Below are 24,873 nucleotides of genomic sequence, written 5' to 3' on the forward strand. Positions count from 1 at the left end.
GTTAGATCTATAAATATTGCTCCAGTGGACAGATTATTATCTAAAGGAAATGTAACATCATTAACAAATTTTGTAAGAGCAGTGGTGGTGGAAAAATTGGGTCTAAAGCCTGATTGATGTGGAGAAAAAATTGAAAACTCATTAATATATTTGAACAGTCTCTTGAAAATAATTTTTTCGAATACTTTTACTACATTACTAATAATTGAGATTGGTCTGTAAAGGATCACCACTTTTGTATAAAGGTGTTACTCTAGCACACTTCCACATAACTGTGACTTTACAAGTAGATATAGATAAATTAAATAAATCACATAATGGGTATGCTAAAACATGAGAGGCAATTTTAATAAACTTTATTTCTAGACCATCTACACCGACTCCACTTCCAGATTTAATTTCGGAGATTGCCTGCTGTACCTCAGTAGGAAGAATTGTGGTAAATGAAAAAGAACTGTTTGCAACATTACTGTTTACAAAGTTGGAGTAACAGAAATCAGGTGGACGTAGATTACAAACAGAAGAAAAGTGTTGATTAAAAGCGTCAGCTACAGAAGTTGGATCGCTAACGATATTATTATTTATTCTTATTTTTACAAGGGAGCTCTTATTAGATTTATTCAACAGGCAATTGAGTTTTTTCCAAAAATGTTTCGGATTTTTAAAATCATTTGATAATGAGTTTTTATAATAGTCAGATTAGGCATTTCTTGTTCTAACAGTACAAACTTTTCTTAATCGCTTATATTCAGTCCAATCTACTAAATCTTTTGTTAAGTGGTATCTTTCCCAAGCCTTGTCCCTTTGCTTAAAGAGATATATTAAGTCACCGGCAATCCATGGAAGATGTCTACCCTTCACTTTAACTGATACCCATGGAGCATGTTTATCTATAATTTTTAATACCTCAGTATAAAAAAAATACAGGCATTATCAACATAAGGGATTAATTCCATCCTATTCCAGTTAATACATAACAAATCTTGAGTGAATGCATCATTATTCATATTTTTAAATTGTCTTACCTTAATTATTTTAGGTGGTAGATGAGGTAACCTTATTTTCCAGGTACAAAAAATAACTGAATGGTCACTGAAACAGTCAGATAAAACACCTGAATCAACAATTCTATCAGGGTGCGTGACCAAAATCCAGTCTAAGAGAGACCTGGAGTTCCCCTCCACTCTGGTGGGTTCCCGTATTAATTGAATAAGATTTAGGCTTTCAAATTGATTCCTCTCTTTCAAAGAGGACCTATCAAGCCAGTTCCGATTAAAATCTCCCAGTACTATAATTTTGTCAAAACAATTTAAAGAATTAATAGTACTAAGGATATTATTAGTTGATTCGGATAACGAATTCGGGGGTCTATATATATTTCCTATAATCAATCGTTTGTTTTGATGAAAACATATTCTAACAAAGAGGCATTCAAAGTGTACGGGGCTTTCACTTGCAATAATAAGTTCAGAAGATAGGTTTGTGGAAACATAAGTAGCAACTCCTCCACCACGACTGCCTCTGTCTGCTCTATATACATTATAGCCATCAAGGCTTATTTCATCATCACGTACATTACTATTTAACCAAGTTTCCGAAAGAGTAATAACAGCAGGTTTGTTATATGAGAGCCATGCTCTGAGAAGATCAATTTTATGAGGTAGACTCCTAATATTTAAATGAATAACTAATAAGCCTTTAACCATAGTCATTCAGAAATAGATAAGAGAGAGGGACATATGATTGGATGGAAGAGCAACACACATATACACATATACACATCCACACACTAACAAACACAGACTGCCTGGTCCAGAGCATTGAAATTAAAAATAAATAATAAAAAAAGAGAAAGAAAAAGAGAAAGAAAAACAGACTATCTGCTAATATATGCTGAATATTGTATTTACATCATTTACTTATTCAACTCCCAATATAAACAAAACAAAAGAAAGCCACTTCTAGTAGCATTATAAAATTAAACAAGTCACACCATACAACTAAAGAGCATATGCTTCAACTTTTTATCAACAAGGGCTTATAGAACACTGTGATGTCGTTTATCATATAATCAATTCAAATAAATTCAGTTCAAGTCAAAGCCTTCAGAGAAAGTCGGCACCATTTGCAGTAAGTTCCATCGAATGAAGTAAAGTCAAGTAAGACAGCTAACGTTTTACAGCGCTCTGTAAAAAACAGTTCGCTTCTGCTGGGGTTTTGAACAAAAGAGGTTTCCCATTAAAGATAATCCTGAGAGTGGCCGGGTAAATCATTGTGTATTCCAGTTTACGTTGTTGGAGTTGTTTCTTAATGTCATCGAATTGACGTCGCTTACTAAGTAAAGCAGCACTAAAGTCAGGAAATATATGGATACGATCACCGTTGTACTCAAGTTGTTTTTTCTCCCGGGCAAGTCAGAGGATTTTGTGCCTATCAAGGAGACTAAGACACTTCACCATAATCACCCTCGGCTTACCACTGTCCTTGGTTCGATGCATTGGAGAACGGTGAGCCCTCTCAATAACTGGGGGAGTAGTAAAACTTTCTCTCCCGAAAAGCTGCTGAATCAAACTGGAAACAAATCCACACGTGTCCTTGCCCTCCGACTCCTCGGGAATGTGAACAAAAGCGCAGGTTGTAAATCCTGTTACGGTTCTCGGCATCATCCACCTTGTCCCGCAGGTAAACGTTTTCACTCTCAAGTGTTTTAATACGCTTTCCAAGATCAGATATATTATCCTCATTGCCACTGACTCTTTGTTCAAACTCCGATATATGTTCTCCCAGGTTTGATAAAGAAAGCTTTATTGTCTCTAAGTTCATCTGTAGATTGTCCATCTTTACATCAAAATGGGAGACCATTTCAGATTTTAATTGTTGTAATGCGTCCAAAAGGAATTTGTTTGACGCGGTCTGCTCCATTATATCTCTAGTATAGATCAAAGCTGACTGCTTCAGGAAGAGCTTGCTCAAGTCAATAATCAATTGAGACTTTTATTGTAGGCTTTCAGATTCAATATAATACTTATCGCAAAGTTAGTTGAAGACAAATAATTCCATAATTAGCAGACCAATCTGCACCAGACACTCACGCCGCCGCCATCTTGGATTGGTGTAAAAATGATTTGTGTGATCTAGCTGAGCTCCATATTTGCCGTTTTTGTCTCCCTCCCCCTTCTCTTCCCCCTCTTTTCTCTTTTCCTTTATAGCACACATATTCTCTCCCATTTTTCCCTCTCTTCAGGCTTTTTTATTCACATCTTCTAATCTTTCCCTTTATTTCCTGTTTTCACTCGTTCTCTTCCGCCTACACTCATCTGTCCCTATGTGTTTGTTTTCCTTCTGCATCTGTAAGTTATTTTCTTACATTTCCATGTTTTTCTATGCAGTCTTCAAGCCCACCACTCTATCTCTCTCACACATACATACACACACACACACACACATTCTTGTACATCTATCTTTGTGAGGACATTTATTGACACAATTCACAATTCTCTAGCTCCTTACCCTAACCCTACTCATCACAACTAACTGCCTAATCTGAACCCTTGCTATAAACCTATACCCTTAACCTAATAATAACATTATCCCTAAAACCAAGTCTTGATTCCCAAATATCTCACAGTGTGATTTTGAATCTCGCATTGTGACTTCATATCTCACAATGTGATTTTTCAATTCATCACTTTATGCAACTTTGTTTTACAATCTGACATTATTTTGAGCTTTATCTTACAATTAACTTTTGATTATTCTGAGGTGGAAACAGGCTTCCATACTCGCAGCCTTATCCAAGTTGGTGTTCTATTAGGTGGTCGGCCAGATGGTCTCCCAGTTATAAAGTACCCAAAACCCCTCTAAAACCATCAAAACAGACCAGATTAACCACGCTTGGCTAGGCCACCACCTTAGGCTGGTTTAAGATGGGGGGATTGGGGGGTTAAGTGTGAAAGTTGAATGCCACGATTTATTTTAGAGCCTTGTCTTAAATCTGCTGTAAGCATTTTTCTGAGATTGTCATGCATAAAATATCCCTAATACCTGACAGATATCACTGAAATAGGTGCCTTGGGAAATCACACTTGTCTCTGTGACAGCCCAAAGCTCTGTATACAGCAAAAAAAAAAAAAAAAAAAAAAACCAATTAGAAAACTGGTCCATACTCTACTCTACTGTCATTTATAGCTCATGCAAGCACACATACATACATACTTCATATGTTCATAAATGCACAGTCATTTCGGGGGCATTTAGGGTCATTTATCTACTGTAGTGACACATTAGAGAATGATAGAGTTTAGCACACAATGTACATTGACATCACTTAATGGATTGGTTACTATTGTCTATTGGAGTGATGCAAACCCAGCAGGAACATTATAATAGCAGAGAGCTTCTCACTTATGAAGTGTAAGTGTGTGTGTGTGTGTGTGTGTGTGTGTGTGTGTGTGTGTGTGTGTGTGTGTGTGTGTGTGTGTGTGTGTGTGTGTGTGTGTGTGTGTGTGTGTGTGTGTGTGTGTGCGTGTGTGGCCTGAAGACAGGAAAGATGACTCTTGTGGCATCAGGCTTAATTAAATCCACACATTGATTATTACAGTCTGACTTTATGCAGGGTCTTTATTGATGGATTGATGGTGTGTTTTGAGATGTGTCAGATTAGGACAGCAATATCAGTCAGTCAAATGTTTCTAGCAAAAGAGAGAGAGCTTCTAACACGACCACTTCAATGCATCTGAAAGAACAGGGTGATTAATTTCACTGAATTAATACTTTCAGCCCAGTCATTTCCATCTTTAATATATTTCTGTCTTTCCTATGTTTTAAAAGACAACTTTACAGATGACTAAGTGACTCTATTCACAAATTACTCTGAGCAGTCACTGTCTTGTTAAACAGATTTGAAAAGGCAGTCTTGTGTCACAGCTTGTGAGAATATGAAATTCATATTATGAACTTGGAATAGTTATGGTTAAATAATTGATATAGCCAAGCCTGTGACCTGTACTTAATTTGCATGATTTTTGATCATTGCATTGCTTGTAAACATCCTACACTTAGTCTAAAAAAGGGATAATGTACAATCAATACAGGACTCTGATCTGCATAGGGACGATCATCACCGTCTGGCTGACTGTACAGTATACATTTTCCTGCTAATTACAGTGAGGAAAATAAGTATTTGAACACCCTGCTATTTTGCAAGTTCTCCCACTTAGAAATCATGGAGGGGTCTGAAATTGTCATCGTAGGTGCATGTCCACTGTGAGAGACATAATCTAAAAAAAAAAAATCCAGAAATCACAATATATGATTTTTTAACTATTTATTTGTATGATACAGCTGCAAATAAGTATTTGAACACCTGAGAAAATCAATGTTAATATTTGGTACAGTAGCCTTTGTTTGCAATTACAGAGGTCAAACGTTTCCTGTAGTTTTTCACCAGGTTTGCACACACTGCAGGAGGGATTTTGGCCCACTTCTCCACACAGATCTTCTCTAGATCAGTCAGGTTTCTGGGTTGTCGCTGAGAAACACGGAGTTTGAGCTCCCTCCAAAGATTCTCTATTGGGTTTAGGTCTGGAGACTGGCTAGGCCACGCCAGAACCTTGATATGCTTCTTACAGAGCCACTCCTTGGTTATCCTGGCTGTGTGCTTCGGGTCATTGTCATGTTGGAAGACCCAGCCTCGACCCATCTTCAATGCTCTAACTGAGGGAAGGAGGTTGTTCCCCAAAATCTCGCAATACATGGCCCCGGTCATCCTCTCCTTAATACAGTGCAGTCGCCCTGTCCCATGTGCAGAAAAACACCCCCAAAGCATGATGCTACCACCCCCATGCTTCACAGTAGGGATGGTGTTCTTGGGATGGTACTCTGCTGATGGTACTATGACCAAAAAGTTCTATTTTGGTCTCATCTGACCACATGACTTTCTCCCATGACTCCTCTGGATCATCCAAATGGTCATTGGCAAACTTAAGACGGGCCTTGACATGTGCTGGTTTAAGCAGGGGAACCTTCCGTGCCATGCATGATTTCAAACCATGACGTCTTAGTGTATTACCAACAGTAACCTTGGAAACGGTGGTCCCAGCTCTTTTCAGGTCATTGACCAGCTCCTCCCGTGTAGTTCTGGGCTGATTTCTCACCTTTCTTAGGATCATTGAGACCCCACGAGGTGAGATCTTGCATGGAGCCCCAGTCCGAGGGAGATTGACAGTCATGTTTAGCTTCTTCCATTTTCTAATGATTGCTCCAACAGTGGACCTTTTTTCACCAAGCTGCTTGGCAATTTCCCCGTAGACCTTTCCAGCCTTGTGGAGGTGTACAATTTTGTCTATAGTGTCTTTGGACAGCTCTTTGGTCTTGGCCATGTTAGTAGTTGGATTCTTACTGATTGTATGGGGTGGACAGGTGTCTTTATGCAGCTAACGACCTCAAACAGGTGCATCTAATTTAGGATAATAAATGGAGTGGAGGTGGACATTTTAAAGGCAGACTAACAGGTATTTGAGGGTCAGAATTCTAGCTGATAGACAGGTGTTCAAATACTTATTTGCAGCTGTATCATACAAATAAATAGTTAAAAAATCATATATTGTGATTTCTGGATTTTTTTTTTTAGATTATGTCTCTCACAGTGGACATGCACCTACGATGACAATTTCAGACCCCTCCATGATTTCCAAGTGGGAGAACTTGCAAAATAGCAGGGTGTTCAAATACTTATTTTCCTCACTGTATGTGGCTACTTACCAAAGAAATAAACAGACATGAAATATTGGTTATGTTTTTCTATGTAATACGAGAACCAGCACCATTACCACAGCAGAAATATGTAGAAATTATTATTATTATTATTTTTTTTGGACAATGGTAACTTTTACGGTCAAAAATATTTATCATATTATAAATTAATTACATATTGTATAATATAAGAATGATGTATAACATTTCATTTTAAAAAAAAAAAATAATAAAATATCGAGCATTCCAGAGCTCAACAGTGCCTGTCCACATTTTACATTGCGTTGGTTCCAAAAGATTTTTTATTTCCATTAATTTAGACACTTGGGATTAAAAAAAAAACAAATACTTAACCAGCTTCGAGTTGATATTACAAACTTTGATTTGAAATAAAAACAAACAAACAAGAAATTCAGACAAAAAGACAATACAAAAAGATATATACAGAAATATAAGTAGTTAGAGAGTATAGTGAAATTTGCAGTGCTTCATGGGAGTGGGCAGTCGTTGTAGAGCTCTTTTAGCATTTTGTTCACTGCAGTTTTATGATTGGTCGATATTTCTCTGCTGGATCATGTGCATTGTCTTCACCAGCAATCATGCTGTTAAACTATTTTTTTTATTTTTTTAAACATTGAAACAAAGGGGTATGTCTTTTTTATTGAAAACTGGTGTCTTATAATAATATATCATATTGTTTTAATAAGCTGTCTGAAATCATGTGGCTTATTATATTACAGTGACATTGCAGTGTTTGTAACACTTCTCCTGTCACACAGGTGTTTCTCTGGACAGAGTGTTTGACTACAGCGAGTACTGGGAAGTGGCTCGTGGTCTGTACGCTCCTTTTGACTGCACCGCCACAATGAAGTCTGGTAATGCAGATGTTTATGAAAATGAGATCCCAGGGGGCCAGTACACCAACCTTCACTTCCAGGCCCACAGCATGGGCCTCGGTAACAAGTTCAAAGAGGTGAAGAAAGCCTACGCTGAAGCCAACAAGCTGCTGGGAGACCTTATCAAAGTAAGACCTCCAAAAATCTCATTTTGATTCCAAATGGGTCACCCACTCATCTCTCTCTCTCTCTCTCTCTCTCTCTCTCTCTCTCTCTCTCTCTCTCTCTCTCTCTCTCTCTCTCTCTCTCTCTCTCTCTCTCTTTCTTTCTTTCTTTCTTTCCCTCTGTCCTTCTCTCCTCCTCCCCTGTTCCACATACTGAAGAGTGTCCTTGAAGGCCAGTGCGAATAAAGTGACTTTTCTATTGGATTTGCTGTCATTTAAATTCCACAAGTATATAATCACAGCTCTGTAATTTTTGTTCCCGTTGGTTCAAACCTAACAATTAACTTAAAACATAGAAATTATCTGCAGTGTACCCTAAATTTTGCATGTAGACTAAATAACAATTTCATTGCGGGCACACTTCATTCTTTCCTCTGTTCACATTAAAATAATTACACTTTACAAAATTATTTTAGAGACGTTGGATGGATATTTCGATTCAATGGGATGAGCTGACGTCCTGTCACCATCCATAATCTCTGTGACTAACAAGAACAATTTCTGACACTTTCTGTCAGAGGAACAGTGTGATAGTGAGAGTTCTGGTTATCAGATGATCTGCCATATAAACTGATACAAGCAGTCAGTGTCACCTGCCAATGTTGGCTTCTGCTGTGTTACATTCTGTCTCCTAAGGCCAAATAAACCGATCAGCTGAAATGTGTCTGGCATCACTTTGTAAGCCCGTTTATCTGTCCGATGGCGGTCTCCAATAATACGGGGAAGGTTTCTGTGCATTACTGTCTTTCCTTTTACGCAACACAACAAGATTAAATGAAATACATGTATCACCTCGTTATTTCATCTGACTCCATAAATGAAAAAGGTTTTAATGATATCTGAGCATCATTAAAAGTGAGTGAATGTTTGATTATTATTTTTTAACTCTTTAAGTATATTTTACCCGTTCCAGATTAGGAAACTATGTCGCTCAGAGGTCCTCACGTCTTTTGTTTAACACGGGTCTCACGTTCACAAGCTCATCAGTTTTGGTCACCAAACAGAGGTAATTGCTATATACCTGAGATCAGTCACATTCACATTTACACAATCAGAGATACTTTGGTATAGCCCCCATGGAATTGTATACACTTGAATTTAACTTAAAGAGGTCATAAAATGCCATTTTTGTACAAGCTAATATGATTTTTTAGGGTCTAAATTAAAAGTTTGTAATATACTTTAATTAAAAATTATCATTAGTATTGTAAGAAAACACTCATTTTACCTGGTCAAAAACAGCTCTGTTTTCAGCACGCCGTTTAAGTGCATGTGTCTTTAAATGATAATGACCTCACCCCAATTGCTCACCCCGCCCCTCTGTTCTGTGCGTACACCGTAACACAATAACACAATAACCATAACACGTTGTTCATTATAAACGTGGGATTGTGAATTATATAGAGAACGACGTATATAGAAAACATGCCGTAATGTACCCTGAGTGTAAACAGCCGCATTCATCGTGAAGCGTGCAGCAAGCGATTTACAAAGATTAATATAAATATTAATATAAAGGTTAATAAAACGTTACACTCACTTCAGTTATTCTGGAGGTGCAGCAGGAACACAAATAGTTGGTACCGATCCTTTTTTCAGGAGCAGCTTCTTAGCAAAACCAGCTTTATAACGTTACTGACCCTCGTTTGTAAAGCAGTCTGGTGTGTGAAATGATTCGCGCAAACATGAAAGCATTGACGTTGATCGTGGGGAATATTCCCTTCGAAAACAAACTCAGCCACTGCGTCTTCAGCGGTTCGGATTTAGGAACATCAAAATGATGCTGTGTTCCTTATTACACCCAAGAACAGAACACCACAATCGCTTAGAAGCCATTCTGCTCATAGACAGTGCTCCAGCGTATCAACAATGACCGCGCCGGTCCGCACGGACTATGATTGACAGCTCGCTCACGAGCGAGGGCGGGTCTGTGTTGAAACGCTGCTGTCAATCAACAATCGTGGGAGGGGCGTCGATTTTGTGACGTCACAAAATCGAACGGCTTGATTTGAGATGGGGGAAAGCATATAAGAAGATTTAAAAAAAAACACTGGATGGATTTTTATCATTTTATGATGGTTGTATACAGGCACTGCCAACACACATTTCAGTACAATCAACTTGTAAAAGTGCATGTACCATTATATGACCCCTTTACCGTTTACTTCAGTATGAGAGGTATGGCCACTATTACAGATACAAGCTGACCAGCGTTACTTCTCTTATAATAGCTTGAGATTGGCCATGCCGTGGTTTCCCACGTACACTTATATAAAGTAACATTAAATATAAACAGAGGTAAGACACACGCAAATTTAGATTGGTCAAGCAGTATTCGCTGTTCTAAATGGAAATTCACTTCTTGTCTTTACAAACCAAGTACACTTGAATTGATATATGCCAAATATTAGTCGTCACTAATCTGATGCAAAACTTGCGGGAACATACGAATCCGTTTAATCTACTTGGGAAAACAATTTCAGAGTCAGTCAGAATAAAATCAAATGTTTACAATTTATTGACCAGGTAATAGAACAATAATTCAAAATCCAATTCATAGAATAAAATCATCGGTTAATCAAATATAATAACAACAATTCGGAAATCGAGGAATTATAGAAATATTTACCTGGCAACGAAAACTACACACAGCGGTCGTGTGGGAAGTCTACCTACAGACTCCTCAAACCTTTTGCCCATTTTCCTTATAAACCCAGATAATTCAGTATGCTTACCAAATGGTGGTGAATGGAGGATCTGGGGGAGGGCACACCTTTAAGGGGCACATCACATTTCTTATATTTCATAACTTCTTTTAGCTTTTCATTATGGCTGGGAGATGAGACCATTTTACCAGGCGCACTGAGACACTTTAAATGATACCAGACATGCATAGTTACTTTTTGTACACACTTAACATTGCATAGGTTTTTAGTGAGCTTTAAGTGAGGAGGAGAAGAGAGGGGGAGATGGTGAGGAGCTGTAAAAGTGAGGTGTGAGCTGCACTCTGTGGTGTGTCTCGGATGTTGCTGTTACATATGCAAGAAAGAGTTCAAATGTTAATTCTCAGGAGAGCCTTTAGTTTTCTCGAGGGGTAGCCCAGACTTGCTGGCACCCGCCTTACACTTGCTTCAGTATTTTGCTCAATGAAATCAATTATTGGGATTCTCCTAATAGAAGTTTCTGTTTAACTCCATTGTATCTGCATGTGATTGTTATTCAGTTCACGCTCTTTATCTTGTTTTTCTGTCAGTGCATTCCTGCCTGCACTCGTTTTTGTTGTTGTTGTTGTTGTTGTTGTTGTTGTTGTTGTTGTTGTTGTTGTTTTTCACACCATCTCTCTCCAATTTAGTTCATGGGTTTGGGGGAAATGGGCTAGACTTTGGGATTTTGTGGTGATTCCATTTATATTCCTTTTGCTATTGTCATCTCTCTCTCTCTCTCTCTCTCTCTCTCTCTCTCTCTCTCTCTCTCTCTCTCTCTGTCTCTCTCTCTCTCTCTCTCTCTCTCTCTCTCTCTGCCAAGGTATGTTCAGAATGGCATGCCACATTCTATTTTTAAAAGAAAAGTAGTTTGCTTATGCATTATTTATCCTTTGTACAGTATGTGAATTGAACGGTTTGTAATCTTTCCATGCCAAACCAAGCTCAAGTGGAAATACAACTGGAACCATTCCTTTCCGTTCATAGAACTATTCGGCCCAACGGTGGAAATTGCAACAGTTGTAATTGTAATACTATTTCAAATTGCAGTTTTTACAGTATGTTTAATCAAATAAATATAAATAAAACATTTAAAAATCTATTTAAAAATATTTACATAATAGGCAGCAAAGTGTATATGGTGCACAGTAAGCATTATGATAGTTTTCCATTCTGAACACAACCTTCATGTCTTGCTCTTCCTTGCTACCCAGTTTGCTGGGACACACACCAACACACACATACACACACTCCTCTAATTCTGTTTCTTTTGAAGCAGCAGCAAGCACTGACACACACAAACCGTTCTCTTGAGTTCAAAGCTCTCTCTGTCCATGCCGATGGCCAAACAGATGTACCCTGTCAGTTAGCCAGAGATACCCTGCTCATAACACAGGAGAGAGTAAACACTTCTAGACCTGTGTGTGTGTGTGTGTGTGTGTGTGTGTGTGTGTGTGTGTGTGTGTGTGTGTGTGTGTGTGTGTGTGTGTGTGTGTGTGTGTGAGCAAAGACTGAGAGACAGAAGCAGAGAGCGACTGAGATGTACACAGAAGGGATTACTGTACGTCAGAAAAGCAGTAAGAGGAGACACTGACGGGCTTTAGGATTGCTGTGTGTGTGTGTGTGTGGTTGTGTTTGATCCCCTCTTAATCCCGTCTCAGTCTCATCTTATAACACTTTCCCCGACAGCCTCCATCACAGTGGCTTGGCCTGACCGAGTTTTGCATTGTGTCTGGGTACTTAACAAATCCTCTACTTAATTAACAACCCATTGATTTCTCTCTCTATTCGAACTAAAGGCAAAAGTTGAAGGATTTTTCAGTAACTTAGGGCGGCTTCTTCATAATTTTAATCTTTTACAAGAAACATGATTTATTTTACTTCATTTTAATAATGAAGTATTAATTATTATTATTTAAAAATATATACTGTTTATTTATTTTGCATGTTTTGAAAAATGCTTTAGTGCAGTCATCCAGGTGTTCTTTACCAAATGAATTGATGAAAATGTATTATATACAGTATGATAATTAATATAATCTTTTTGTTACCTGTTTCCCAGCAAGTTGTGATGCAGTCGTGACTCGTGTGCAATATTGTTGGTTATTTAGCTAAACAGGAAGTTAGGGGTACGTATCATCATGATGATATTAAAAATGGATAGTATTAAAGTTGACAGAATTCATTGGAAAAAATAAAAGATAAACAAAACAAAATTTTGAGAGAGAAGACCTTGCTGCAAAATCAGTCATTATTTATGTATGAATACATTTGAATATGCATATAAACAATTAGACTAATGGAAATGAAATCAAAACTGGCTGTATGCCACAGATGGGATTGTAGGAAGAGATGAAGATGGGAAATATAACAGGTGTGCAATGAGGATGATGAAGGAGGCTCTCGCAGCAGAGTAGCTCACAGTGCCTTTTATGTGTTGAATTTCATATAAACATTTTGTACTATTCATTGTTAAATGCACACTACCGTTCAAAATTTTAAAGTTTGGAGTCTGTACGATTTTGTTTTTTTTATTTTATTTTTATTATAATATTTTAATTTTTTACTTTTATTGAGCAAGGATGCATTTAATAGTTTAAAATCTCTGAATCATCAGAAAATCCAGAAAAAAGTGTATCTAAGTTTAAAGCGGCACAACTGTGTTCAACATTGACAATAATAAGAAATGTTACTTGAGCACCAAATCAGCATGTAAGAATGAGTTCTGAAGGATCATGTGACACTATATATATTAAAATATATGAGGATAAGGGACTTTTAAAAAAATTATAATAATCTTACCAACCCCAAACTTCTGAATGGTAGTGTACATTATTATTATTTCACAATCTGAGTATAGGTCATTATTCCCATGTCTAATGGTTTAATTGCATTTCATCCAACCAAAGAGGCATTTTCAAAATGTTATGCCTGCATTCTTGAAAACAACATAATAAAATAGTATCCCACATTTAGCACACAGTAATTGAAAATGTGAGCAATACCCTCACTGCAAAATAGTATGGTTACTATGTTATTCTTTATTCTTCTAATTTCTGAACACAACCAAAGTCTCAGACAAATGACCATGAGTCTTTAGGATTTGATTTAACATAAGCTCCAGTGTCTTTGACTTCAAATGACTGTGGCAGGATGAAGGAAACGTTCATGCTTAATTTAGTGAAATCACATTTGATTATCCAGACAGTTAAGTTTTCCTATTACGGAGAGTCATTTCTCTATGAACAGTATTCCCTGGTTGAGATTTCTGAAGCAGAAGAGTTATGCAAGAGTCACAGGATTTTAACATTTTTCAAAGAAGTTAGCCTACTCATGTAACGGTTTGTAATGTTGACATTTATATGCATAAGGAGTTTTATAATTAGACACATTAGGGTTTGGAGGTCCCTACTGTGTCATCTAATACAGTCCCAGCGGTGCTATAGAGTCACTCAGGGTTGTTGCTAAACCCTTTGCTCTGAAAAAGTCTTTGTACATGTCATGTCTGTGGCTTTGTATTTAAACAAGGATATTACCCTTGCGTAAGCTTTGTAGGAGTCTATTACAAAACTTAATCCTAAATGTCACTCACATTTCTTTCTTTCCTTTTTTGACCTATTCCCAAGCATACAGTTCAGAGTGCTTACAGTTTGTTAGTTTTTTAATACTATGTTAATACCAGAGGTGGAAAGAGTACTGAAAATTTGTACTCAAGTACAAGTACCGTTACATTGCTGAAATAATACTCAATTACAAGTAAAAGTACTGGTGTCAAAAAAGTACTTAAGTAAAAGTACAAATTACTCTTCTCAAAAACTACTCAGAGTACTAGTTACTAGTTACTTTTTAGCTGGCGATAGTTAATGTATTACCAATAAATATTCAACCAAATCATAGATTTATGTAGAAAATAGCTACATTTAACACGTTTTAACATTAATTAGTGGTCATGATACTGGAATTTATAACTTCAATATGACACCTTGAAATATGTCAGTATTCAGTTGGCCGAGCCTATAATTTTTAATACCATCGGGAAAACTACCACATACTAAATATTTTAATATCTACATTTTTGTCCATCCATTTTGTCAGGGCAATCATTATTTTCAAGCATCGAAAAGCACAACACTCATTGTAACAGTAATCTATTTGAATGGAAAAGTTTAATTCAAGTCTTCTGAAGAGACATGTCCACTTTATACGGTGAGATTTTAATTTAGGCTTTTGTTTACATATTTAAACATTGATCAATAACCATTACAATAATCTAACTTAAATATTTACTCACTCAGTGTATTTGTCTTTACAATAGGGTAACGTTAACTGTTGCAATAGCTCACACACAGCACAAGGAAGCTTGATTTCAAGCTGAATTTAATTTGCAAAAAAGAAATTTAATTTTTCATAACTTTTGACAACGTTTAATTTAAGAGCATGGAGAGATTGGAGCTGGATGTCATTTGAGTCTGCAGTGAGAACCACTTGGAGAGATTCGCGAATCGCGATTGCACATGATATGACACAGTCCGAGAACACACACTCAATATCCGAGTCCAGTTCATTCGTATATTTGAGAGCTAGCGTCCAGTTTTCTGCGATTACATGAATGTGCCCTCGCGTTATAATATTGCACTCGTGACATTTGCCATTAAAATATGCCATAGAAACTTGCAGGTATTAATAAAATTATGCGTAATAATAGGTCTACCTGCAATCCCGCGCTGAGAGGAGGCGGGTGTGTCAAACTCGCTGTCGTTGAGATGAGAGAATGAGAACGCGCAGCTGGTATCGTATCGGTGTATAGGCCAAAATGAGTATTGACAGATATTTCAGTATTGATATATCAAAATATAGATATTTTGACAATACTACTATGCAGGGCTGCCAACTTTTGAGTTTAGCTTGGAGTGAGATTTTTGTAAAAACGAGTGGGGGTATGTAAAACAAATATTGCATCACAATAAGTGTAATTGTGATTGTCAAAACATTTGGTAACTAAATAGAATTTTATGCAGTTTAGTGACAACATGTTACAATGTTTACATTGTACAATGACTGGTAGGATACAGTTTTTATTATTGCTTGACAAAAAATTTAAGATTTCAATTCCATTCTTGTGATTTGATTCCGATTTTGATTCAATATTGACTAATTTGGATACATGTTTATTTTAAATTTTATTTAAAAAAATAATCTCACCTAATGCTGTAAACATAGAGGGCCCAATCTGCTGGTATTTTTAAAGGTTAAAAATAACAAATTAAATTAAATATAATGCAGTTTTTGTTATAATAACAATTATTTAATGACATATGTAAAAATATAACAAAAATGTAATATAGTGCTCAGCAAAATCTCCTCTCTAGCTATTTTTTTCTATTCAATTAACATGCTATGGTCATTAAATGGCTTTCCTGAGGTAAATGTAACGTTATGTGACATAATTGTTCTCCTGCTGTTATATTGACCTCTTTCCGTGGTTGAAAAACACTAATTGGTCGATATTATGTATACTTTCGGTAAGTTGTACTGCATCTTTAAGTAAAAAAGTAACAGATGATCGGTTCAGATGAGCGTGTGAAAAGTGTCAATTGCGTGAGTCTCACGCTCAATGCGTGAGAGTTGGCAGCCCTGCTATGTAGATTGTTGTTTCTCCAAACTTTCAGTCCAGCCATTAATCACTCTGAGCTCCTCGCCTCCTTCACTTATGATCAGCTCTTCAAAACCTGCTGCGACTGCGGCGGCTTTAATTCAGTCCAAATATCAGGGGTTTTATTGGTCCGTTTACGATCGAATATTTTTATTGGCTACCGAAATGCCGGTCAAATATTTGAATATCAATTCAAATTGTACTCAGTAATGAAATGTGATTTTACAAGTAGCGAAGTAGATTACTTAGTTTAATATGTACTTGAGTACAAGTAAAATTACAGATTTAAAAATATACTCAAAAAAGTACAAGTACCCAAAAAAACGACTTAATTACAGTAACGTGAGTAGTTGTAATTCGTTACTTCCACCTCTGGTTAATACAATGATATCCTCTGAAATACCTTGGAGTGCAATGTTAAATTATAACCACTACTATGGCACATATCAAAATATTTGATGCCATCACTGTACCACAGTGGCGAGGCCAGACATTTTAAAGTGAGTGGACCTTGGCAAAATAGGGTGGACCAATGGCTACAAGAGCTGCTTGTGGTCTCAGCCAACCCAACACATCAGCACAGCTTCTCCATTCAGCTAGGTTTGTCAACCATAACTCCTTCCTGGACAGCCAGGAATCTTGGAGTCGTGATTGATGATCACTTAAGCTTCACAGACCATATTACTACAATGGCCTGGTCCTGCAGATTTGCTTTATACAACATTAGGAAGATTAGACCCTTCCTATCAGAGAAGGCCACACAACTCCTTGTCCAAGCTCTTGTTCTCACCAGACTGAACTATTGTAATGCTCTTATAGAGAGCCTTCTGGCATGTACTATCAAGCCTTTGCAACTGATCCAGAATGCAGCAGCGAGGGTGGTCTTCAATAAGCCGAAGAAAGCCCACGTCACACCTCTTTTCATCAGTTTGCACCTGCTGCCAATAGCCGCTCGCATCAAATTCAAGGCACTGATGCTTGCCTACAAGACAACCACTGGCTCTGCACCAATATACCTAAACTCACTAGTTCAGAATTATGCGCCCTCCAGAAGCTTGTGTTCTGCAAGTGAATGACACCTCGTGGTGCCATCCCAAAGAGGCACGAAATCACTCTCAAAAAAGCTGCCCGTATCTGCTGGTCTAGGAACAGGTTTCTCTGTAATAATAGCATATTGGCAATTTGGCAAACGATCCCATGCGTATCTTTGTTTGCACTATGGAGAGTGTCAATGGTTTCTATTTACGTGTTGATTTCTTGAAGCAATGGCCAATCAGAGGTGCTTAAGTTAGAATCCACTCACCGCTCAAAGCACCAGAGTTTATATCCAGTGCTGAGTTCAATTCTTGCAAATCCTCTCATTATAACAAACATTTTTCATGCTTGACCAGCGGCCATGTACACGTTGCAAAGTCTTGTGACTGACATCTGTTAAATTCATGTATTTATTATTGTCTTGTTGGCCTGTCTTGAATGATTTTTTTCTCTTTTCGCACAAGTTTTGCTGTACATAAAGTATTATTTCCACAGAGTGCTGTACTATTTATGTAAAAAAAAAAATTGTGTGACATTTAACTTTTTATTCCTCTCCTTCTTCACCCCCTGTGTCTTCCCTCCTCTCAAATCCTCATGGATCTCTCATTTCTATACGGTTTTCTCACTCTCTTGTTTAGTTTTTTTGGTTTCTTTAGTAATTTTCTGTAGAGGATGTTTAAAACAGATTTGAAGTATTGTTCTCTAATTATTTTGTGTTGGTCACATTTAAAGGAATAGCTCACACAAAAAATTAAAATCACTCAACCTTATGCTGTTTCAGACTTCCTTTCTTTCGTGGAACAATAGGTGTAGTTTTAGAATATCCTGAAAAGAATGGCCAATATTATGAAACTGAATAGAGGTACATGAAATTGGCCATTTATAAGACTTTGTAAACTAATCTTTCTTTTGATGCAGATCTCATTGAACCCTTTGACTGGTATATTCTTTAAACCTTTTTCTTTTGTGTTCTATGGAAGAATGTAAGTCATACAAGTTTAGAACAAATTCTGACATAACTTTCATTATTGGGGGAACAATCTGTTTTGACCTTGTTTTGATCTGACCTCTCCACAGATCAATTCCTCTTTTGATTTCCTAATTTTTTTATAGTTTGTTTTTAAAGTTCATGTTTGCTTTTTGGGGTTTGTAGCAGTGTAATGTGAATTGATTATTATGCTTGATTTGTCAGTATAATCGTTGGTAAGCGTTTCTAGCTGAGGGGAAGAATTTTCAGCTTGTGGATGTACAGTTTATGTCCCATTGAAATGTGCTGTAAGAGTTTGTTTTAAAAGTTTCCAGAAAGGAATAGCTCTATTTTGTATAAAATCTGTGTTTTTATCTCACTTTGTTTCTCCAGGTGACCCCGTCGTCGAAGATTGTGGGTGATCTGGCTCAGTTTATGGTGCAGAACTCTCTCTCTCGGGCTGATGTGGAAGAGAGAGCAGACGAGCTCTCCTTCCCTCTGTCTGTGGTGGAGTTTCTGCAAGGACACATTGGAATACCACACGGAGGATTCCCTGAGCCCTTCAGGTCAAAGGTGAGATCACACTGTTTAATGAAAACTGATGTAAAAGTGCAACAATATTTCTCATAGAAATGTTCCTTGGAGAATTCAGGGTTTTTTTTTGTCATTACATTCAGTCATTTGGCAGACAACTTTTATCCAAGGCACCTATAAATGTGGACAAACACAAGCAGGGTTTTTTATTATTATTATTATTAGTATTATTATTATTGAGAGTACTGTTGAGAGTGACAGTGGCTTCGTTTTTGAATAATCTCTAGCCACAGATAGAGAGAAAGAGTGTGGGCGATGAGAAAATGAAAAGGTGAGAGGATGCTATAAAGTGAGAGGCAGTTCCTAAGATCAAGAGAATAGCTTTGTGTGAATCCATCACAAAGTTTGTGTATATGTGTGAAAGACAGGATAAGAGACTGAGTAAAGCTTGTCACTTGCAGGCTCCTTGTCACTAGTGTCTGTGGCGTTTCCTCCTCCTTGTGCTGAAAGATTTGCTGAGAAAAGAAACCAGATTGATCCACTATATTGCACAAACACATCTACAGTCATATGGTCACAGGAGAGACTTTTGCTTTATTTTTTTTAAATAGAGTTGTTACTGAGGAGTGAGGACAGACTTTTTGCAGCTTTTGCAGTTGAGGGCAAATTAACTTTGATTTCCTATTTCTCTGGCACACACAGAAACATACAGACAAACCCTTTTGAAGCACTCTGAAGTCCAAAAATGAAAGATCAAAAGCTGTTTATCAGCACTGGCAGCATTTCCCTGTAATAGAGCTCAACGTGTGGCCTCACTGTAACAGAGAAAAATAGACAGAAAAAGACAGAGACGGATTTTAGTAGTCTTAGTAGGACAGATAAAAATATAATAAAGTCTAAATGAAGTCAATTAAACATTGTAAGTGTGACTGACATTTGCAGACTGCTTTAATTAACCTTTTCTCACACAGAACCATGAGGTCACTTACTTTAGCTGATATTTTTGAGTAGACAAAAATATGACTTTGGCAACAAGGATATTTCTGATATTGGTGTCTAAAAGTGTGATCATACATGTTCCAGTAATTACAAAAAATCCAACGCATATACTTTGTGCCTAGCTCAAGTTGCTAAGTAATTAGTATTAGTATTTAGTATTTATTAGCTTTATAGCTACATTATGACAAAAGTACAACGTCAAGGGAACGCTAATACCCATGCCGCCATAAGAGCAAGTGTCCGTCTGTGTGAAATCAATGCGCACATCAAGGCGAAAGCACCTGTGCCCCTGAATTGGTGCAGCCATACTCCTAGAGAAGTGGGCCCATACAGCCAAAGGTGAAGGCTGACTGGCCGACTCATAAGCAAGTGAGATGGCCGTGACCACCCACTTGCTCATCCTCTGCTTAGATGCCAGCCACTCCTTTGTGGGTACCCCAAAGCAATCGAACAGTGTTCAGAATTTCTCCACAGTTCTGTGGACGTAAGCATCTAAGGCCCTAACCGGCAGAGCAGATAACGTTTCTCTAGGTCTGACGTCCGGAGGAGGACAGAAGGCCTGCAGTAATCAAGGTCTTACAGTATTAGTAGGAACCTTAGGAACGTAACCTGGTCTTAGGGTGAAGAACACCCCTTACCATACCAGGAGCAAATTCCATGCACGAGGGAGGTACCAAAAGTGTTTGAATGTCTCCAATTCTCTTAAGAGATGAAATAGCGAAGAGAAAGACAGTCTTTAGAGAGATATTTTCAGAAACTTCCTCAATGGGCTCAAATGGAGCTAGGGAGAGGCCTTCTAGTACAACAGCCAAGTCCCATGCCGGCACCCTCGCGCGGACTGCTGGCCTCAGCCTCAAAGTGCTACAAAGGAAACAAGTTATTACTGGGTGTCTCCCCAAAGATACTCCACTCAAAGGGACGTGGTAAGCAGCTAGTGCCGCCACGTATACCTTCAGTGTGAAGGGGGATAACCCTGCAGAGAGGCGCTCCTGCAGGATCTCCAGCACTGCACCCACTGGGCAGTTAACCAGGTCCAGCTGGTGCTCTCCACACCAGGAAGTGAAAAGTCTCCACTTCAAGGCATAAAGTTTCCTTGTGGATGGAGCTCTGTAGTGGAGAATGGTCTCAACAACCTCAGTTGAGAGACCAGAACTTATGAGCTGGGCCCCCTTAGAGGCCAAGCCCACAGTTTCCACAGTTCTGGATGGGGGTGAAGGATCGACCCACTCGCCTGAGAGAGTAGGTCCCTCCTGATCGGAATCTCCAGAGGAGAGCCATCGAGGAGAGACACTAGGTCCACAAACATATTCGGGCCGGCCAGAGTCAGGCTACTAGCAGTAGACTGACCCCATCCTGGCGAACCCTTCCCAGAACTCCTGGGAGCAGAACAATCAAGGGAAATGCATACAGATGTGACCTCGGCCACGTGTGCACCATGGCGTCCAACTGTAGAGGGACTGGATGGCCGAGTGAGAACCACAGTGGACAATGTGTGGTCTCTTGGGATGCGATCAGGTCGGCCTTGGCTCGACCGAAGTTCTCCCAAAGGAGCTCCACCACGGCCTCAGCCCCTGCCTCGACAGGATGTCTGCCCTCTGATTTAACCCCTGGGATATATCGCTCTCAACGAAAGTAGCTTCCCCTGTGCCCACAGGAGGATCTGGTGAGCCAGCTTGTATAAGGGGTGTGATCGCAGACCCCCCTGATGGTTTATATAGGAGACTACCGATGTGGCCCCTCAGGTCTGGGAGGAAGTGTTTCAGAGCCTGGAACACCGCCAACATTTCTAGACAGTTGATATACCACGAGAGATGATGGTCCTGCCACAGACCTTGGGCTGGGCGACCACTCATGATCGCCCCCCAAACCGTGAGGGAAGCATCCGTCGTTAGCATGACGCAACGACAAGGAGCTCCCAGCACGGGCCCTTGGGACAGGAACCAAGGTTCTTTCCACATAACTAAGGCATTGCCGCGTGACCTTGATCATGCGGAGCGGGTTTTCCCCTCGGGGAGAACCCCTTGGTCCTGAACCACCACTGCAATGGTCTGTACAACAGGCTGCAAGGTAAAACGCTGCTGCCATCAGACCTAACAGTTTTTGAAACTGCTTTACATTGGCTGGCCTACGAAAGGAAGAACACAATATTGGTACGCTTCGCCCCCGAAAGCAAACCTCAGGAACTTCCTGTGTTGTGGAAGGATGGATATGTGGAAGTATGCATCTTTTAGATCTAACGTGACAAATCAGTCCGCGGACCTGATTTGTGACACTACTTGCTTAAGAGTAAGCATCTTGATTTATTTATTTTTATTGAGCTTCCCTACAGCGCAGATCTAAAATCGGACAAAACCACCCCATCCTTTCTTGGGACCATGAAGTACCTGCTGTAAAACCCAGACTCCCTGCTGGGTGGAGGAACCCGTTCTATAGCCTCCTTTTGCAGAAGAGCTTTTACTTCTAGTTCCATAACCAGAGCCTGCTCGGGGCCAACCACTGTGGGTAGGACCCTACCTGCAGGACCCAGCGAGATATATTTGGTAGAAGTGTCCAATCTGCCAGAAGATCTACTAAGGATACCAGCCTCTCGAGACTGGCCTCTGGTATATTTCGAACAGCAGGCACAGTGCCCTTAAGCGGTGCACCGGCAGGGAACAACTGGCCTGACCGAGTGAGCAACCCTCGGGTAAAAACTCGCTGGGACCCTCTGCGCCCCGGCATGAAGGCGGGGTTGGCAGACTGGCCCCCTGAGGGCACTGAGGGGAGACGGGCACCGTATAATGGACGGAAACCGTCTTCCCCAAGGAGGGGTGTACCCTCAGAAGGCCGACACCACTGGAGTCAGGGCTTCTTGGCCTACTTAGAGATAATAACGACCCTCAGATCCGTTTTACCATAAGTACGGATATTAGAAAGGGCACGAAGCACTCGGCGCGTGCCCTTACCATAAACATGGATTTTATAAAGTGCATAGTATTTTATGCAGCTATTTTAATTTCTCAAATTTAAATGCAGCCAATAACAATGTATTTCATAGTCTGAATTACAGGCTGAATAATCATATTTGAATACAAAAAGAATCATAGCTTGCAAACACATTTTAGTTGTGATAATAGGAAAAAGAGAGAAAGGGGAACTCCTTGAGCTCACTTTCCTCCGCATTATAAATATATAATACCATAATCTACGAGATCCGAGCCGTAGATTCTTTATGTTGACCCATAATCTACGCGCTGCCTCACAAGCGCGAGATCCTAGCTAGTTAAGACTCAACAGGGGCGGAGCTAAAACTTCCTTTATAGTGCATGTGTTTTTCTACACATAGGGAACATTTTTATGAATGAAACTGTCAGCCCACACTGACGTGCATGCACCGCCCCCAAACAAACACTTTAACCGCATGTATACCCACTCGTAATGTAGTGAGGGCAGGGAGGGACACATGATTCAAAAGGCTGTTTGCTTCACATCCAGTCTGTTTCGATAACTACAACATTCAGCTCCTCAGAACTGGATAATTGCAGTACCGGTGCCTCATTGGGGGTGGAAGTAACCGCAAAGTGTGCTTCCGACCCCGAGATGAGACACTGGACCTGGCAGGTGAATGCAGAGGTGAAGCCCGTCTCTAACCCTTCTGCCAAATCCATTTGCAAACCCCACGACTACGACCCGCAAGGAACGCGAGCCGAGGCGCCCTCCAAAAAGAGTGATCAGCGGGAGCACAGCGTTCTCAACTGTCTCACAACAATGCTCATATTCAGCCCCCTCGAGGGCTGCCTAAGAGTGCTGCGCTCCCAAACAAACAACACGCAATACATGTGTATCCCCAACCGTGATGTAGATTGGGTAGGGATGAACACACTATTGAAATGTTGTACGCTCGCCATTATAACGTTTATATATATATATATATAGAGAGAGAGAGAGAGAGAGAGAGAGAGAGAGAGAGAGAGAGAGAGAGAGAGAGAGATTTATGGGTGAAAACTCCAGGGACAGAGATTCACATAGAGCGCTTGCAGGAGACACAGAAGCCAACGCTGTTTTGTTCAGGTGTGCTTGATAGTTTCCTGGTCGATGACGTCACATGATGTTCCGTCACGCCATTGGACTGGTTTCATACGTGCTTCATGACGCAATCACGCAGAGGCGTTCCCACAGCGTTTTGACGCAGCTCGAGTTCCCTTGAAAGGGAACCATAAGTTGGCAAAAAAATGGCAAAACAATATGCATTAGAAACATAAGAAATGAGTTGGTGATGTATGTCAAGTTTGTTCTCTGAAATGAATCCATCTAAAATAAATAAGCACAGATTACTTGAATGTGCACTTCATCAATGGCCATTCCAATCAGGTGCTTCCGGCACACATGTTGAAGCATGTTTCTTCAATTTTTATTTTCCAAATAGCAAAGTGCCCTTCTGGAAATCCAGTAAATATCAGCCCATCAGATTTAGACTTTCTACTTTACAAAAGTGCTTCCAGTTTAGTGTGCCATACGCATCAGACATTTAGCAAACAAAGTGTGAGTGTAAGCGTGACACCATATTTAATTTTTTGACAGGAATGAAGAATTACATTGCATTCAATGGACTGTTCAGCTGACAAACGTCTTTCCGAAAAAGTCTTTCAGTAGACAAAACTTGAAATAGTTTTGAAAAGTTGTGAATTTTGAAAATGACATGATCCAGGACCTTTATACAGTGCGTGTCTTTGTAAAGACTGAAAGTCTACCCCTACAGCCTTGTGTTCATCCATATTAAATTTGTGACTAAGGTCTATTGCACATGGTTACGACACTTTCTCATGTTTTATTACTTAATTAGAATAGATGACAATGTTATATAGTTTTATTCTGCATTGATACTTCATCTCTAAACATAACGCTAAAAAAAATATCCTCAGGGTGCCATTGTTGTTCTGTCACCTCCAGATACTAAATACAAGAAGACACAAATAGCTTCCTAACACTAACTTGGGGCATTACCCATAATGCACTTTAAGATAGCTAACGATACTATGTCCTCTGACCTGGGTATACATACACCACCACAGCCCCAGGCATGGTCAACATATGTGTCTGTGGGTGTGTTTTGAGATACATTCATCATAATTGGTTGGAAAGGTTTGTGCTGCAGGGCCTGTGGTGACTCTCACACACATCAGTGGCTCTA

General features: G+C 39.3%; 1 protein-coding gene across 1 annotated transcript in view; it reads left to right on the top strand.

Annotated features, from left to right (window-relative positions):
* pcxb (pyruvate carboxylase b) overlaps positions 1-24,873 on the top strand; it is a 426,983-nt gene that overhangs the window by 193,839 nt on the left and 208,271 nt on the right. The window contains exons 17-18 of the mRNA XM_084107671.1: positions 7,533-7,777; positions 18,564-18,743. Of these exons, the coding sequence (XP_083963797.1) occupies positions 7,533-7,777; positions 18,564-18,743 (425 nt within the window). The remainder of the gene's footprint in view (positions 1-7,532; positions 7,778-18,563; positions 18,744-24,873) is intronic.

Source organism: Abramis brama (assembly GCF_963993115.1).
Source record: "Abramis brama genome assembly, chromosome: 3".
Lineage (NCBI taxonomy): Eukaryota > Metazoa > Chordata > Actinopteri > Cypriniformes > Leuciscidae > Abramis > Abramis brama.